The sequence below is a fragment of the Notamacropus eugenii genome, chromosome 4 (genome assembly GCF_028372415.1).
Source record: "Notamacropus eugenii isolate mMacEug1 chromosome 4, mMacEug1.pri_v2, whole genome shotgun sequence".
NCBI lineage: Eukaryota > Metazoa > Chordata > Mammalia > Diprotodontia > Macropodidae > Notamacropus > Notamacropus eugenii.
This window is the reverse complement of record NC_092875.1, coordinates 321,720,913-321,740,608: the sequence shown is the minus strand read 5'-3', so window position 1 is coordinate 321,740,608 and position 19,696 is coordinate 321,720,913. Positions and strand designations below refer to the sequence as shown.

The window sequence follows — 19,696 nt, the reverse complement described above, 5'->3', positions numbered from 1 at the left end:
TTCTTTCCACTATCTCCTGTCTATTTTTAATCTTTGCTCTTTTTGCTTCCTTCCTTTCTTTTTCTTTCTTTCCTTCTCTCACATCAATTTTACCACCCACCAACTCCAAACAAAACAAACCCACATATTGGCCATGTCTGGAAATGTAAGCCTCATTCTGTCCTTCCAGTCCACTGACTCTGTGCCAAGATGTGGCAAGCATGCTTCATCTTCAGTTGAAGCTGACTTATGAATAAAGTTGAGGGAGCCTAATAGTGGTTTCAGGGGTATCTTATGTAAAGTGACTCAGACATGCCTTGAATAGTATTCCATTCAGACTGTTTTCTCAAGTACATGATGAACCATCATATGCATAGAACATATTTTCATGATAATTCAGAACTTCACTCATTTTTTTTCCTTTCTGCTTCATGTAAACATTTCCCTACAGGATTTCCTACCCATACAACATTGGTTGAGTAAGCAGGAAGAGAAATTGAGTAGGAACATATATGGAATTATAAATTTGCCTAGCAAGTCTATCTTTTTTCTCGTTCCGTTGAGTCAAATGCTAAAAAAGACATAAAAAGCTACTCCAAATAAACCATATAAAGGGAAAACTCCATTTTTAATATCTACCAATTTAAAAAATTTTCCTGTAATATCAATGAGAGGAGGGAAGGGAGCCCTGAGGGCTACCCTTTTAAGAGGGCAAGTAATGACATGCAACTTTGGAGTACTTACTCTGTGCCTGGGAAATCAGGGATCATTTCACAAGGCCCTCTCATATAGATTATTACCCTAAGTCTTACAGATTCTCATTTCATTGAGCAACAGAGTTACCCATCCTTCCAATGGGGTCAAGCCTGTGTTTGTTGGATTGTGATATCATTATCTAGTTGGCTGTAGGAAACGTGGATGAAATGACTCTTTTGAGACGACACTATTAAGCACCATTCTAAGAGAACAGAAATGCTTATTTTTTTAAAGGAGATTAACAACAACAAAAACCAAAAGATCAACAGAACTGTCCTCCAGAATTCATAGTATTGCTTAACACTTTTCTTTTATGAGATATCATATGTTAAATTATTTTGGCATTTGTCTCTTTGAACAGCAAACCCCAGGTCATAGAAGAAACCCTTCAAACCAGAGCAGTTTAGAATCTGACTCAAATTATCCATCAGTCTCCACATCTGAGATTGGAGATACTGAAGATACAATCCAGCAAGTGGAGGTAAGTCTCTCTGACTCAAGGCCACTGTGTACAATTTATTGGAGAGAAAAAAATGATGATTCTCATTGCCTGAATAGCCCCTAAGCAGCAATGATATCTCCTATTAGGATACGAAATGTGATCAGTGGTGAACAGAGAAGTTGAAGAGTAAGTCTTACCCCCAAGGTAACTATCTATTAAGAAACACAGAATGTCAGAACTGGAAGGAACCTTAGAGACTATCTAGTCTTACTTCCTCATTTTACAGATGAGGAAACTGAGGTCCAGTATATGTTATATTGGTCTAGTATAATATAAAATCCTTGAGGGCAGAGAGTGTCTCATTTTAAAATTTGTACCCCTACTACCAAATACATAGGTGGTTGGTCTCTGTAAACTTTTTCACTTCTGACATTCTCTGATCATAGTGTTACAGTCATAGCTGAATGAATGAAAAAACATTTATTGTGTCTCCTATGTTCCAAGCATTAGGAACACAAATAGAAGAATAGACACTGTGTCTTAGACATGAGATCTGTATTGGAGAAACAAGGATTTTTTCAGACCAACATGGAAGCAGTACAGGTCAGCTCTATCCAATCATTAATTCAGTTACTAACAACTCACCTCTTAGACAAGCAGTAAATATGATCTAGATCCCCTAGGAATGAAAGAGAAAGGGTTCAGACCTCAGTAGGCAAAAATCCCTTGCAGGATGAAATTGAAAGACTTTACCCTAAAAGCCTCAGTTGCTTCAACAGGAAGAAATCCTCTGGGAAACTAAAATGAAACTGCCTGTCTTAAGCACCTAGGTAAAACAAAAACCCGATGCACTAAGGAAAAAAGAAACACCTCCATGTGAAGAAAGAAAAGATTCCACTCAGGCTGATCATTGATTTTTTTTTAATTGTGTAAAAAATGACCCTTAACCTCTTTCTTCATCCTCTTGAAGGAAAAGGCCTCAGCTAGGTCTCTTTTGTAAGAGGGGAGGGCATCTTCAGATTTCACTGAAGATTAAAGAAAAGGCCTCTCCTCTCTTTGCATCCAAAGGAAAGGACTTGAACTAAAGCTGATCACAGGAGAGGAGAACTTTGCTGTTCATGGTGAAGGGAAAAGAAGAAAGATCACCACTGTAAAGGAAAGGTCTTCAATTTCATTTGGTCCCCAGAATAGGAGAGACCTAGAACACAATTCCTGAGGCCTCTGCAGCAAAATTAGTAAAAGAAAAACAACAAAGGAATATAATAAAAGACTTTTATGATGACAGGGATGACCAACACACACATCTAAAAGAGGAGAATAATTTAAAACACTTAGTATCAGAACATCAAAGAATAAACAGCCTTCTCACAAAAACAATTAGAGTTCTTCAAAGAAATTATGCAAATTTTCAAAAGATATAATAAAAGAAATGAAAGCTATGGAAGAGAAAAATATAAAAAAAGATTGACAGCTTAATAGGAGAGGTACTCACCCTAGTAATAAACTCCCTGAAAATCCAAATGGAAATTAGTGATTTTAGGAGAAAACAAGAATTCTTAAAACAAAACAGAAAAAATGAGTAACCTGAGGAAAATATAAGATATCTCATATCAAAATCAAGTGGCCTGATAAACACTAAGGATGGATAATTTAAAAATCATATATTACCTGGTTACCTTAAATCTCTGACCAAAGAAAACCAACTTGGATCTCTGGTTTCAAGAAATGATTAAAGAAAATTGTCCAAACATATCAGAACAAGTGGGCAAGGTGAAACTGGAGAGAATATAATGATCACTTCCTGAAAAAAATTACAAAATACCTGATTTCATCTTCACAAGAGTTGTATCCTGTAATGATGTCTGTGGGGGCCAGGCTGGAAGTGGTGTGGTAAAACTCCTGTCCCCAGGGCTCTTGGATTTATCACCGTAAAGGTGGCAATTGGTGATGGTAAGGATGGGAATGGTGGGACTCTTTTGCACAGGAATTGAGCCTCTAGATGATGCTCCTCTGAGGCACATATATTTAAAATCTGTAGGACAGAAACATAAACACAAGCCTGAAGGGAAAAAAAATATCTTGAGAAACCACTGTTCCATAATGTGTTAGATGTAGAAGCAGATGTATTACTATTGCCTCAAGGTATAATCTATCATAGTTTGACTGCAAGTTTTGGCAATGATTACTGATGACATAGGCTGTTAATAAGAAGGTTTTATTTTCCACATTTTCTAGTGCATCTCTTTTTTTTTTAGTTAATTTATTTGTTTTCAGTTTTCAACAGTCACTTCCATAAGCTTTAAATTTTCTCCCCCTCCCTACCTCCTTCCCCGAGAAGGCACGCAATCTTATATAAGTTCTACACATACAATCTTATTAAACACATTTCCACATTAATCATCTAGTGTCTCTTATGTGGGATTGTTGTGTTTTTCTTTTTTAAAGAATACTTTTTCATCCCTCCTCCCCTGGAGGGCTTTGTATTCATCCAATTTAACTTTTACTACGTAATTGGCCATTTTAAATGGATTTTTGCAAGAGAATGGTTTATGTCTAAGACTCAAATGCTCTACAGGCTTTCAGGGACACTTGCATTATAAGACTTTTTGGGGGGGAAAAATCCATTAGTATCAATGTCCATGATGTGGAAAGTTCCTTTGTGTTTGGGTTGAAGTCAAGCTACTCGTTTAGCTTATGAAGGAGAGGGGCAGGGACCAAATACAATTAGATAACGAGGTGTTTCCCTAAAGTATTTGCCTTGTCTGGAACATCTTTCTTTGCTTTCCACCTGTTCCTGAAGGAAATGGGACTGGAAAAGGCAGCTATGGACATGTCTGTCTTCTTGAAGCTGCAGAAGAGAGTTCGGGAGCTGGAGCAGGAAAGGAAGAAATTACAAACTCAGCTGGAAAAGGAGCAACAGGAAAGCAAGAAAGTCCAGGTACAATGAAGTTCTTAGGGACCCTTTGTAACGCACAGGCTAGGAGACACATTGATCACTCTTCCCCCGCCATAGACTCCTGGGTATATCAAAGTTTGACTGTTTGGAGTGGTCAAGTGATGATGGACTTCAGGGTGTGTGAGCTAACCTGGTCGTAAACAATTCAATATACATATTCACTAATAAAACATGTTCAACCAGAATTTGGGCAAGCAGGTGGCACAAAAGATTAGAGGGCTGGGCCTGCAGTCAGGAAGACCTGAGTCCGAATTCGGCCTCAAACATTTACTAGCCGTGTGACCCTGAGCAAGTTACTTTACCCTGTTTGCCTCAGTTTCCTCATCTGTAAAATGAACTGAAGAAGGAAATGGCAAACCACTCCAGTATCTTTGTGAAGAAAACTCTAAATGGGGTCATGAAGATTGGACATGACTGAAAAGACTGGATAATAACAATGCATGGGTTCTGTTATATGCATTCCCCATGCCCTCCCTGTTGGAATAGCAGAGTAGGATATTCCCAAGCATTCCTAAATTAAGCAGCTTTAATTGGTAAGACTTAGACGTTTTGATGGTGATCTTCACCCCTTAAGCCTTAATCACTGCATTGATGTTGCCTCAGTTAACCTGAGACCTGTTAGCTTGGAAAAGCCAAGGTTCCCCACTGAATCCTGGGCTATCTCCAATTGTCCTGATCCTGGCCGCTGCACCCAGATGACTCTGGAGGAGAAAGTAAGGCTGGTGACTTTGCACGGCCCTCCCTGACTTAAATCCAATTCACTTGTGTGTCATGGCATCACTGCCCTGATATCATGGTGTCCTCTTCAAGAATGAAGTACAAACAACATGATGGATGATAAATTTTCTTGCACCTTCTTCTTTTCTTTCTGTACCACCAGACTGTGTACCTACTCTGTGTATAACCTTGTTTGCTTTTTAGGGGGAAAGAAGATATGGTTTATAGTCTGGTTGAAAAAAAAATCTAACAAGATGGTGTAGGAAGGGCAGGATCCAGGGAAAAGGTGGTTGTCATGGAATGTACATTGGGTTTGAAGTCAGAGGTCCAAGTTTAAACCTGAGCTCTGTTTCCCATCTGTGTGACCTTTGGCAGGTCATGTCTTTTCTGAAGCCTCCCATTCCTCATCAGTAATAAAAGAATCATGATATTTGCAGATACTCCCTCCCCTTTTGCCTCATAGGAGCCTGGTTAGGATTAGAGGAAAGAGTGTTCAGGATGCATTTTGTTACTATGAGCCACTATATCAAGGTGAGTTCTTATTATTACAGAAACAAATACAATACAACATAGAACCAAGGGTTAAATTATGAGGCCCAAACTGTAGATATTAAAGGAGTTCTGAGAAAGGATCAATGAATGTTGCATTGGGCCTACTGTAATTCCACATGGACTTATTCATTTTAAAATTTTATCTTAAGTTAAAGGAAGCTAAAAATTCATGGCCTACTTAAAACCTATGCAAGATTGATATTTAATGCGGGGATGGATAAAGAGTGTAGACTTGGAGTCAGAAGACTGGGATCCAAATCTTGACTCTGCTACTTATTACCTCTGTGAAGTTGGGAAAGCCTTTTTTCTTTCTCTGTGCCTTAATTTCCTCCTCTTTAAAATGAGAGGGTTGGATTAAAATAAGGCCTATTTTTTATTTGGAGTCCTTTTGGCTTTAAATCTAATATTCTATGAAGGATCATTGACTTTCTGGAACCATACATATTGTTCAGTCACTTCAGATATGTCTGACTCTGTAACCCCATTTGGGGTTTTCTTGGCAAAGGTACTGGTTTGCTATTTCCTTCTCCAATTCATTTTACAGATGAGGAAACTGAGATAAACAGAGTTAAATGACTTGCCCAGCGTCACATAGCTACTAGGTGTCAGGCTGGATTTGAACTCAGATCTTCCTGACTCCAGGCCCAGCACTCAATCCACTGTACCACCTAGCTGTCTACCACCACTCACACACATTAAAAACTCGGGTGTTATTACCGTCACCCCAGCCTGAAGGAACCATACACTCCACTGTGTGGAGTGAGTTTATTTTACATACATGACTGTTTCAACTGTTCTTCCTATGGAAGTTCAAGAAGCTTGCACAAACAGTTCCCATTCTTCTACATAATTGTGCCTTCTCCTTCTTCCTGAGACCCTCCCCAGTCTCCACCACCTCCTGCAGTAAGCTGGTCTATGATCCATGCTAATGGACTTAAATCTCTCTGGTGGAAGAGATTCAGAATGGAGGGGGAAAGGATTAGGTTTATGACTGACACATTACATTAGGAAAGAAGCTCCATGACAGGCAGTAATAAATTGTATGGAAAACCAAATGGACTGGATCAGAAGATGGGAGGGAGGGGGTAAGATAGAAAGAAAGAAGTAAAGAAGGAATAAAAATCTTGCCTTCTGAATCCAGAATTTGCTTGTATTTTATCCCTCCATTTCTCAAGCCCTCAGTCTAGCAGCTCCAAATGATCCAGAAAGCCCATCTTCTGGATCGCTCTTTTGGGTACTAACTGGGTCAACTTCTTGTCCCAGAGATCAGGAATGAAAGTAGGGAACATGGGATCCCTCCTAAGTAAACTGCCGGCTCCTGACCAAGTTAAATGAGAGAGTAACAGGGAGAGAACCACCAGAACCCAGTTATGACATCCTAAAATCCCACTTCCTGGTCTGGCCAGAATCTACTCCACAGGCAGTTACTAGGCTTTCCTTGTACAAAGACCAAGGCCCAGGGTAATTGAATCCAGTTTAGCAAGGAGGGAATGTGGCACAGTGCAGAAAGAATAGGCTGGCTTTGGGATATGGGAAACCTGGGTTCACATCCTGCCTGTGAGACATATTAATTATGTGACCCTGGTCATTCAGAGTCCTGGTGCCTACTCCAAACAACTTTCTAAGACTATCAGTTAAAGGATAAGTTTAGACTTGGCATTGGTAGAGGAAGTTCCTTGCCCAGAAAGTCTTACACCAATGAGATTACTCATTAAAAAAATAATAGTATAGGGTAAAAAGCCGCCCTGCCCAGTTCCTGTCCTCAGGAAGTTTCCATTCTGAGAAGGGGTACGGATTTACAGAGTATGATATGGGTCACGTACTCTACAAGGTGGAGTGTGTTAGGGAAAAAGGAGAGATCCAGTGTGCTCTAGGATTTTTATTTTGCCCAGACTGAAAGTACAAGAGCTACACAAGGGCCTGGTCCCACTCTGATGGGCATAGGAGCTGTGACATACCTCATTGCCAACCGTAGGACATGGTGGCCCCTTGCTCATACTGGCTTATCATATTAATGCCAACTTTAGTGTGGGCACCCCATGAGCTTAGCCCACTGCAGCGTGGAAATCTTTAACTCAAGAGGTCCACCAGCCTTAGCCTCCTCAGTAACGAGGGTCCCATGCATATACTGCCTTGCCTGCTTTGTTCTAGAAAATTTTGAGAAAAGAGCTCCCCCTGAATTACTTTTTTCCTGGGTAGGGATCTGTGGCACAACTGTCATCCATGAAGAAAGACGTTTCTGTAAATGAAAGACGGCACTGAAATCAGTGGGATGTAAAATCAATATTTGTTCTGTCTGTCCCATTGCAAGGGCAGTGACTATGACTGCTAGCTGTTAGAGCTACCATTGCAAGGGCAGTGACTATGACTGCTAGCTGTTAGAGCTACCATTGATCAAGTTCATTTACACTGAGGGACAGTGTGAGATGCCTCTAGGGTTAGACTGCAAAAAGTCAACCTGGCCATGAGGATCATGGGGCTGATGTTTCTGTGGATATTTCTATAAGTGGGTCACCTGGAGTCTGAAAGGACTGGAGTTCAAATACAGCCTCAGATACCGTCTAACTGTGTGATCTTGGGCAAGTCACTTCATCACCATCTGCCTCAGTTTCCTCATTTGTGAAATGGGGACAACAGGCTAAAATGAGAGAGAAATTGTAAAATGCTTAGCACAGCCTGGCACATAGTAGGTGCTTTATAAATGCTCCTTCCATTCCCCTATACTAGGGAATATTATCCAGAAAAGCACGATAAGATGGAAAAGGGAGTTCTGACTGGGAAACAGAGTTTGCCACTGCCTAACTGGGTGACTCTGGGCGAATCGCTCACTTAAGTCTCCTCAGTCATGGAAAGCTTAAAGAAAAAAGGTGAATTTTGAGCTGGTGAGGGCAATGACTAATGGAGAGAATAGTGTGCAGAGCCATAAATCATCCTACATTTATGTAGCATTGGAAGGTTCACAGAACTTGTTTTTTAACAGCAATTCTGTGAGGTCCATTAGGTGTTCTGAGCAGTGTCTCCATCTTGCAGATGATGAAGTCTGGTTCACGCAGCTAGATAGTTTTGGGCTCTGCACCTCAGGCCTCTGGTTTCTAGAACTGCACCAACAAGGGGTCAGTGTAGTTCAGCACAAGTCCCTGGTCCACTGTTGTCTCATGTCTTGCTGTTATTATAGTTCTCTGTCACTTTGTCTTCATCTTTGCAGGTGGTTGAAATAAAGGGTGAAATAGATACAGATCAAGATGCAGATCTGGCCTACAACAGCCTGAAGGTAAGCCTGATTCAGTAATTATTAGCTGCATGACCCTGGACAAGTCACTTAACTTCTTAGCCTCAATTTCATCATTCAATGAGCATTTATATAAAGGAGCTTTTTTTATGTCCTAGAGGCTAGTGTGAAGCTGAAGGAGAGCAGTGCTGGGAGTCAGGAGATCCAGGACCATACCTCTGGTCTACTCAGGTTGCACTGCGTGTGCCTTCCAGCAAATTAGCTTATCCCTGTGGAAATTTATTTTTTCACCTTCGTTTTACACAGAGAAGGTTTTTAATAGATGCATTTTAATTGAAGAAAATACTCAAGTCTAAAATTAAGAAAGACATTTTAATAGGTTTTGTTGCAAATGACAAGAATATCTGCCTTAACTGCCTTATGGGGTTTTCATGAAAATGCAGTACAAGGACAGCTGTATAAGCTCTCTGAAAAAAACAAACTTGGTCTGCATGTGTGTTGTGTGTACATAGATTTCTAAACATATAGAGGTATACATGTGTACGCAGATTTCTATCCATATATATGTATACGAACACACCTAAATATACATACAGGTATACATGTGTATGTGTACGTACACAGATATCTATCCATATGTATATATATACCCAAATATTCATACAGGTATATGTGTATGTATGTGTGTATATACATACATACACATACTCACAATTATTTATAAGCAGAGATAGAGATGTATATAGATACATATAAAGGCATGTGTACACATGGATATGCTTGTATTATTATACATGCATCAGTGCCATGTAAAGAAGTCCTGAAAACATAGGCTGATGTATATACTTACATATCTATACATGTATATATACACATATATGTGTATATATATAGTATACATACATGTATGCCTACATTGCGGTGCATGCATATACATGGGTACATAAGCATATGTGTATATATACATAGCCAGACATAAGTATACGTGGTTGTGCCTACACACACACACACACACACACACACACACACACACACACACACACACACATATATATATCACTGTCAGGTAGAGAAGTCCTGATAACACAGACTGGCTCCTAACACTGTGAGGGGCAGAGCTGAGGTGAATCAAGTAGTAATAACTCACATTTTTATAGCACTATGAGGGTTACAATATGCTTTTCCCATAACCATCTGAGGCAGGTAGTATTAAAAGTATTATTATTCTCATTTTACATATAAACCCTCATTGAATGTTGAAATCAAGGCTAAGAACTTAAGTGACTTGCCCCAGGTCATGGAGCTAGTAAACGGGAGAGGTAATAGTTCTATGAGATGGTCAGATGTAAGTTAGGAACCACTCTTGGGCAGGGAGCAGGCAACATGAATACTTCAGGACTGGATTAGGAAAGAGTTTGGATAAAGGGGATTTGGTGGATGGCACAGATAGACTTGGCCTATTATGCATTTATGCTTGGAATCAGACCTGCATGAAAACCCAACCCCTAGAATCCCCACATATATCCTGCCACAGACCAATATTCAAACATCGCCCAGTAGTCAGGCAGCTTGGGAATGGACTCAGGCTGTTGCACCCTGTTCATCCTCCTCTGGTCGGTATGACAGCCATTAAACTGGCCCTGAAAGTTCCTTTCAAGCAACAGGGCTGTTACTGCTAGCACAGTAGAAGAGTTCTCAGTGAGGTTTTTTCCTTTGAATTATTGGTTGTGCTTTCTTTTCCTGTGTGATTTCTGGGAGATTTAAAAGTCTCTGTAGAGTTAGTAGGTCTTTACACTTGATGAATGCCAATGAAATCCAAACTTGCCTGCCTTTAGTAAGCATTTCCCAGAGGAGCCTTGATCATGTCAGGAGAAATGGAGAATGTGGAAAACAATTAGCATTATTAAGTCATTCATCCTGCCTCTCCTTTTAGGACCAACAGCATTATCATCTTGCTAGCGAATCATTTACTCCAAGTCCTGTCTCTTAAAATAAACTCTCCCCCGATTGCTATTATTATTATTATTTTTTGACACATCTGGTTAATGACATGGGTCAGATGTCAAGGAGAAGGGAATAGCTCTCAGGTCGTGGTTCTGCAAGGAGCTAACATCTGAATGCCTGTGATGTGCAAAATTTTGTGCCAGGGCTGAGACAATGATGAATAATAAACACACCATCCCTGATCTTAAGGAACTTATAGTCTAACAATAGAGTCCATAAAACATGTAATCAGATATTTATACTCTAAGCTCCATAAGAGAAGTGTAAACTGTTTTAGGAATCAGTGTTACCCTTCCCAATACCATTTCTAAAGGTAAAGAACAAGGCAATAATAACCTTGATTAGTAATAATACTAATAGCTTCACACATGTTACCTCATTTGATCTTATATCAGATCTGCGAGATAGGTATTATTATCCTCATTTCATAGATGAGGAAACAGAGTGGGGAATGGCAAATGATTTGTCTAGGGTCATACAGCTAGGAAGTATCTGAGTCACGATTTGAACTTAGATATTCCTGATTCCAAGCCCAGTGCAATATTTACCTTGTCACTTAACTGCCTTAATGAACTGAATGAATCCTTAATAATAAATTTTCAGTCAGGGTGACAGGCTAAAGTTAGAAGGGAGATTTAGGGGGAGGGGAGCCATCCTGGATGCCCTGAAGTTAGCACCTAGGTCTATTGTGCTTACATATAAAGCCAGCTCTGATCTTATCCAGGGAGTCAAGTGACCTCTCCCCTTCCCGTACTGACCCTACAGTAATTTAGGCCCTCCTTCATTGTCCCTCAGTTTCTGCCATTGTCAGAATATGGTTTACAAAGGCAACAGCAGATGCTCAATCAGGATTCTCTCTTAAGCCTGTCTTAACAATTTGATGAGGGAGAATTTGAAGGATCTTTTTTTGACATCCATGCTAATGACCCAGTAATTGTGTGTATGGCTTTCCAAATGAAGTGTGAAGAGGTCTGATATCTGTCAACGAATGCCAAATAGGTCAACTTAAGTACTGAAAGGCAGCTCTCAGGTCAGTGGAAGAATTTGGGATGCTTTTGCCTCCCTTCAGTGAAGCTGATAAAGAGAAAAGGAAAGTTTCAGACAAATATCTTTAAAAAAACAAACACAAAACCAGACCTTCCCCATCACCTTACCTTCCCCCATCCATTCTAAATTCAAGGCAGTCATTGTTAATTAAATGTGAAATTGTTTACTATAATAAGCACATTAGTTTTAGATCAAATTTGTGCTGGAGTTGTACCGTTTATGTGGTGACTACACACTTTGTGCAGAGTGCTTTGGGGTACCCTATATAATCACTGCTAGCACAGTGATACCCACTTGGTAGAATAGGGAGCAGGATTTTACCATTTGAAATTATTCTGTAAGTTGAAGGTTATTATATCTGTTTTATGGCATTTTGTTAGTCATATCTGCAATTTATTGCCAAGGCCTTGGGAAAACAACCCCCAATTAAATAATTATTTCTTTAGGAAAATGTGATATAGCTTATGATGCCATTTCCAAATGTCCATTGGGGCAAAAAAGTAGGGAAACAATCATGCCCAATGTAATAAGCCTGAGATATGTAGACTGACTACACAGATCTCTCTAAACCAGATATGAAATGGGCCTGAGCCCTTGATTGACAGGAACTGATCTCTGAACCAGAGCAGACTCTACCTTAGATTCTTCTTTGGGTCATATCAGAGCCGTAACTAGGACAGGGCAACTGGTACTTTGCCCTAGGGCACTGATAGCACTTGCTTACTACTTAGTCAGCGAAAAAAAAATAATTAGTTAAAATAGGAAACTACAGGTAATGGGCTCACATGAGTGCCTGCCCTGTTTTCTGAAAGCCAATGTTATGATCTCGTTCAAGACCACATTGTATAACAATGTTCTTAGGTCTTTGTTTCCCTCAATAGGGAAATGTTCCAACCCTTTCTCACATCTCTGCCCAAATGAGGGTGTGCTTTATGCTACTTACCCTGGCACAAAAATTTCTAGTTCCAATTCTGGTTCAGATATACCTTCTGCTCAGTCTGGCACAGAATCAGATAAAGTCTTTAGGAAGAGGAACACAGAACCATAATTTTGCCAAGACCCTTTTAAGACCATCTTCCTGGCTGTTGCTTTGTGCAGCCACAGACCATCTCATCATCTTTAGCCTAGAGCACTCTTGATTTTTGTCAAGATCTTCTTCTGACCCTAGGACACACTCATACCTCCTTCCACATCCCTCTTCACCACCAGTACCTAGGCACAGGCAACTTCCCTTCCGAGACACAATCCTTCCCATTTATCCCTAATCTTTGACAGGAGTGGCCTCCATTTTTATAGAAAATCCATATTTTTAGAAAAAAAAATGTGTATAGGATCATTAAGTCCCTTGGCTATTGAATCATACTACTGAGCTCATTAAAACAAATGAGTGCATCATTCTGGGGATTCAGAAAAACTCCATTGTCCCGGACTGGGAGATTTCAAGGACAGTGAAATGTGGTTTCCCCTATCCTATAATCTCCCTCCTCCAAGGTGACACAGCACTTATGTGCTTCATGAAAATGTTCATGGTATATTGTAACGCGTTCCTTTTGGGAAATGTTTGAACAGGAGATAAAAAGGTCTGTGATGGAGAAATAAGGAAAGGTGGTCTTGGGGTCTGTTGGGAGGAGAAGGTATGAGGTCTATAGAGGGTGATCGTACATGGAGTGGTTGGAAAAAGCAGGAGTGAATGGACATTGCCTTGCGTTTCTGCCTGAACCTTCCCTCGGCTCTGTGTTGCATGGTATCATTGGTGAGTGGGGACATCTGGAGTTTAGAGTTAGCATTGACACTCATTTTAAAGCCCTCATAGACTCAGAGAATATTAGAGTGGGAAGGAAAGTCAGAGATCATCTAATCCAAGCATACCCTCATTTTATATATGGGGAAACAGGCCCAGAGAGGGGAGGCACCTTGGCTAGGGCTTTAAAATATGTAGAAATGCCAAGAACAGAACTAGTGATTTTTATTTTTTTAAACTATGTCTTGCCTCTCTCACTAAGACTAGTTTTTGGTGAATGGGGACAGTGATAGGCATTTGATTTATGATTTCCTTGGAAGAAGGACCCCCCCACAGGTGGAAGCTCTACCCACAGAGGGCAGGTTACAGCCTTCCTGACCTGTAGCAGGGGCGTCAGACTCAAACAGAAACAGGTCCACTAAGGATCCCTCTGGGCTGCATGTTGACATTTTGTTATTGATCAGTCATTTCAGTTGTGTCCGATTCTTCATGACCCCACTTGGGGTTTTCTTGGCAAAGATAATGGAGTGGTTTGCCATTTCCTCCTCCAGCTCATTTTACAGCTGAGGAAACTGAAGCTAACAGGATTAAATGACTTGCCCAAGATCACACAGCTAGTAAGTGTCCGAGGTGAGGTTTGAATTCAGGAAGATGAGCCTTCTGTACTGCAGGCCCAGCACCCTGTGCACTATGGCACCATCTAGTGACTGTAGTAACATTGCCTATGTTCATTGCATTTTTACTTATTTTATTAAATATTTCCTAGTTGCACTTTAATCTGGTTCTGCAGCATGCTGGCAATGACATGTAGGGCCTCATGTTTGACACTTTTGGCCATGAGCACTGGAAGTTTCAGTGACTTGCCTAGGTTCACACAGACAGCATATGTCTGAGGCTAGACTTGAGCCCAGATCTTTCAGTCTCCTAGCTCCTCTTCTTCTACTACAGCAGCATTAAAAATAGAAGGGACATTAGGGATCACCGTCATCTAAAGAGATGAGGCAACAGAAACCCAGACTGAGGCAGAGACTCACCCAAGTCACTTGCCTCCTTCACAGCCATAGAACTCAACAGGGACAAGCTCAGACTCCTGACTCAGCTGTTCAGCAGGCATTTATTAAGTGACTCCCAAGTTCTAGGCACTAGAGATGAAAAGACAAAAATGAAAAGAAAAAAATTCCTCTTTTCTAGGAGCTCACATTCTCCCATAATCCAACATTCTATCTACTTTTACTACACTAAGTGGGAGAAACACATAGAGTCAATGTATGGATGTAAATCTAGAGCCACAAGAAGACCCCCTGCGGACTTTCTGGAATCATCAGTAATTATTAAGGCAGCTTGGTGGTTCAATGCATGGAATGCCAGACTTGGAATCAGGAAGACTTCAGTTCAAACCATGCTCAAGCACTTATGTGATCCCTTGTGCTATTCTAGACAAGCCGCTTCACCTCTCAGCCTCACTTTCCTCATCTGTAAAATGGGGATGAGAATAATAACCCCTTCCTCTCAGGGTTGTCATGAGGATCAAATGAGATAAAATGTGGGAAGTGTTTTGCAAGTTTTAAAGCACTATTTGTATTAGTTGGTAAGCATGCTTACACGCAGTCTCACAAATGTGTCTGTGCACAGGCTGGGCCCCACACAGAGCAGGCCTAGTGGTGAGATTGGCTTCATTAAGGAAGCATGATAGGATGTTCATGTGGTGGACAGCCCTTTTCTTGGGTGAGCCTCATCTAAGGGATAACGGGGAACCTTGGTGTTTTCCAGAGACAAGAGCTGGAGTCGGAGAACAAAAAGCTGAAAAATGATCTGAATGAACTGAGACAGGCAGTGGCCGACCAGGCCACACAGAACAACTCGACCCATGAGGTCCAGGACAGCTACGCTCTCCTACTGAACCAGCTTAAGTCAGCCAATGAGGAGCTGGAGGTCCGCAAAGAGGAGGTGCTCATCCTCAGGACCCAAATTGTGAGCGCTGACCAGCGGAAACATGGCAGCAGCAGCATGGTAAGGCATGCAGCCTGGGAAGGCAGCCAAATGACCAGATAATGGATAGGGCTGGGCATTCTCCCCACAGACTTTTCCTTCCCATTGAGCCATGGCTGTATTCCACAATACCTGTGTCTGAAGGAAAGGAACCTTGATTTCAGAGATTGAGAAATCTCTGGCCTTAGGATCCTGTCTGAAAGATCTGGTTGTTTCAAGGTTGTTCTCATCCTAGGGTGGGATTTCAGGTTACATGGTATGTGAACTGGAGCAACTAGGACCATACATGCTCTATGGAGCCTAGGAGACTAGATATGGACCCTGACACTAGATATACCCAAAGGGAAGTGGCTATATGTCCAAGAAACCGAACTAATCATCATTTTCTTTTCTTGTTTGAATTCTACCTTTCTCTTTCAACCCCTCCTTGCCTCTTTTTTGGGAAAAAATTTAACTTTATTTAAAAACTCTGGATGCCTGCTGCCTGACCTGTGTCCTGGCAGTGAGAGGTTGCCCCTCCTCTCCTCCTTCCCTCCTTGGCATGGGAGGTCCAATTCATCTTTTGAGACTCAACAGTTGGGCAAAGGGTATGGAGCTGAGCAAGAACTAATGCAGCGAGAGATGGGTGGAGATAGGTGGGGAGAGAGCACTCTACAACTCATCATATGCCCTGGCATCAGTTGAGCAAAAGGAAACCAGTAGGAGGAAGGAGATGGGTATGAAGGCATGAGCGCTTTTTCCTTATATCTTAAGCACCTGAATTCAAGTTCTTCTTTGCAGGGAGACTCTATTTCCATAGGGTACTTCATGACAAAGAAGACTTGGGGAGAGGCAGGGAAGGGAATCTCTCTTAACATTAACCCAACCATGTCCAACCCTCTCATCTCCTTTTCTGAGTGAGAGGAAAGGGGTTTTATTTATTTGATTCCATAAGATGACTTTGATCTTTTAAAGCAGCATTCCAGGAAAATCTTTCTGTGCTTGACCCTCCCCTCTGCTGAAAGTAAGTGCACTCAGCTCTGTTTCTAGAGGTCATTTATCTTACTTAAAATACAAGCTCTCACACTTTTCTGATGTGTGCCTTTAACCACACACTCATATGTAGGGTTTATGCTCCATTGACAGATATTTGTATAATCAGGGTTGTCTTCATTTGTCTTGGTATGTCACATTTCTCTCTAGGAGCCAAACATTAATGCCCGGACCAGTTGGCCCAACAGTGAAAAGCATGTGGACCAGGAAGATGCCATTGAAGCCTATCATGGGGTCTGCCAGACAAACAGGTAAGTCCTTTCTCCCAGGAGAAGAAAGGGAGATACTTTAGCTCAAGGAGACATTTCACTTCCACCAAATACTGGCTATTGCATAGCATTGTGCCAAGTGTTATGACAGATATGAGAGGAGGGAAGAATATTCTTGCCCTAGCGAGCTTTTGATCTAACTGGAGAAAGACTAACACATATGAAGCAACTAGAACCAAGCTCCACTGATACATACTGGAGAAAAGAGCTTTCCAACAGGGTTGAGGGGGAAGGACAAAGAAGGCAACACCAAGTTGGTGCTTTGACCAGTTGAACTTCTCTCCACCAGATAGAAGGATAAAGATGATTTCTAAGTTCCTCCAACTTCCTGTGTTCTGTTCTTTCCATCCTAACTCTAGCTTACCCTGTGTCATGGCAACTCAGTCCAGTTCAACAAAATCCTCTTTTTGAGTTGCCACTAAGGTACCTGTGATAGGTCATGGAGATACAAAACAAAAGAGAAATGGTCTCTGGCCTCCTAAAGGGACTTGGTTATGCAGTATGCATGCAGATAAGTGAACACCGATTGTCATGAGAGGAAAGAGTGGTCACACCTGAAAGGGGGGTGTTCCTTTGGGGGAAAGTCACAGAAGTCTTCACAGGGTATTTAAGAGCTGGGCTAAGCCTTGAAAGAAGATAAGATTCTGCAAGGCAGAAATAAGGAGGGATTGCATTGCAAGCATGGGAGAATGGCTTTTGCGGAGCCACAGAGATGGAGGTGGAATACTGAGCTAAGAGAACAGCCAGAGATTCCAGTTAGGCTGGATTTTTTTTTTTTTAAACAAATCTATTATTTATTTATTTTTAACATTCTTCTCTTTTTAAATTCTGAGTTCCAGATTCTCTCCCACTCCTCCCCACCCAGAAGGCAAGCAAATCATACCAATTATTCATGTGAAATCATGAAAAACATTTCTATCTTAGCCATATCACACACAAAAAGCAAAACAAATAAAAATAAAGGAATTGAGATAGTTATACTTTGATTTGTACTCAAAGTTTATCATTTTTCTCGCTGGAGGTAGAAAACATTTGTTTTGTCATGAGTCCTTTGGAATTGTCTTGGATCAGTGAATTGATCAGAGTAGACAAGTCTTTCCAAGTTGATTATCATTACAGCAATGCTGCTACTGTGCACAATGATGTCCTGGCTCTTCTCACTTCGCTTCAGTTTATATAAGTCTTGCCATGTTGTTTTTTTTTTCCTGAAACCACCCTCCCCCCCAGCAATTCTTATAGCACAATAGTACTCCATCACAATCATATGCCACAACTTGTTCAGCCATTCCCCAACTGATGAGTATCCCCTCAATTTCCAATTCTTTTCCACTACAAAAATAGCTCCTGTAAATATTTTTGTACATATAAGTCCTTTTCCCTTTTTTATCTCTTTGGGGTGCAGACCTAGTAGTGGTATTGCCGAATCAAAGGGTATGCAGTTTTGTAATTCTTTGGACATACTTCCAAATTGTTCTCCAGAACGTTTGGAGAATTCCACCAATAATTTATGAATGTACCTATTTTTCCCTTATCCCCTCCAGCATTTGTCGTTTCCAGTAGGTGTGAGGTGGTCCCTCAGAGTAGTTTTAATTTGCATTTCTGTAATCAATAGTGATTTAGAGCATTTTTCATATGACTATAGATAACTTTGATTTCTTCTGAAAACTGCCCTTTCATATCCTTTAACCATTTATCAAATGAGGAATGGCTTGGATTTTTATAAATTTGACTCAGTTCCCTATATATTTGAAAAATGAGACATTTATTAGGTAAACTTGCTGTAAACATTTTTGATATTGCTTTATTGTCTATGGTACCTTTTAGCAAAATGTAGTTTTCCTGATTATCTCTTTTAACTAGGTATCTTTTTGCTTTATCTGAGACCATGATTGCTGCCCTTGCCTTTTTTTTACCTTCAGCAGAAGCATAATAGACTCTGCTTTATCCTTTTATTTTAACTCTGTGCGTCTTTCTGTTCCAAGTGCATCTCTTGTAAACAGCACACTGTTGGATTCTGGTTTCTGATCTGTTCTGCTATTTGCTTCCATTTTGTGGCTGAGATCATCCTATTCATATTCACAGTTACAATGACTGACTGTGTATTTCCCTCCATCCTATTTTTTTCTCCTTCTCTCTCTTTTTATCCTGTTCCTCCTACAAAATCTGACTACTACCTCTGACAATCTTCCATCATCCCCTATCCCATATCTCTTATCCCTTTCTCCTCTTATTTGCCAATAGAGTAAGATAGATTTCTATATTCAACTGAGTGTATATGTATTTTTCCCTCTCTGAAACAATTCCAATGAGAGAGAGGTTCAAGCATTGCCTCTCACCCCATCCCTTTCTCCTCCACTATAAAAGCTCCTCCTTGCACACCTTTATATGAGAAAGTTTTCCCCATTCTTTCCCTTCTCCTTTCTGCCAGTACATCCCTCTTTTTCATCCCTTCATTTTTTTGCATAATCAACTCACATTTATGATCTCTTCTATGTAGATTCTTTCTCACTGCCCTAATAATGATAAGTTCTTATGAGTTACATGTATCATCTTCTCATATAGAAACAAACAGTTTGTTGAGTCTCGTGATTATTTCTCTTTCATATTTACCTTTTTATACTCCTCTTGAGTCTTATATTTGAATGTCAAATTTTCATTCAGCTCTGATCTTTTCATTTGGAATACTCGAAAGTCATCTATTTCATTGGATATCTAATTGTCCCCCTGAAGGATTATACTCAGTTTTTCTGGGTAGATTATTTTGAGTAGCAATCCTAACTCCTTTGCCTTCTGGAATATCATATCCCAAGCCCTCCACTCGTTTAAGGTGGAAACTTGTGATCCTGACTGTGGCTCCATGAGATTTGAGTTGTTTCTTTCTGGCTGCTTGGCCTGGGAGCTCTGGAATTTGGTTATAATATTCCTGGGGGTTTTCATTTGGAAATTTCTTTCAAGAGGTGATCTATGGATTTTTTCATTTTCT

General features: G+C 40.6%; 1 protein-coding gene across 4 annotated transcripts in view; it reads left to right on the top strand.

Moving 5' to 3' along the window:
* The window catches only part of LOC140502852 (unconventional myosin-Vb), a 556,148-nt gene that overhangs the window by 486,714 nt on the left and 49,738 nt on the right, over positions 1-19,696 (top strand). For all 4 annotated transcript variants that reach the window (XM_072606904.1, XM_072606907.1, XM_072606905.1 and 1 more), the window contains 5 exons: positions 1,097-1,216; positions 3,978-4,115; positions 8,608-8,673; positions 15,194-15,433; positions 16,595-16,695. In XM_072606904.1, the coding sequence (XP_072463005.1) occupies positions 1,097-1,216; positions 3,978-4,115; positions 8,608-8,673; positions 15,194-15,433; positions 16,595-16,695 (665 nt within the window). The remainder of the gene's footprint in view (positions 1-1,096; positions 1,217-3,977; positions 4,116-8,607; positions 8,674-15,193; positions 15,434-16,594; positions 16,696-19,696) is intronic.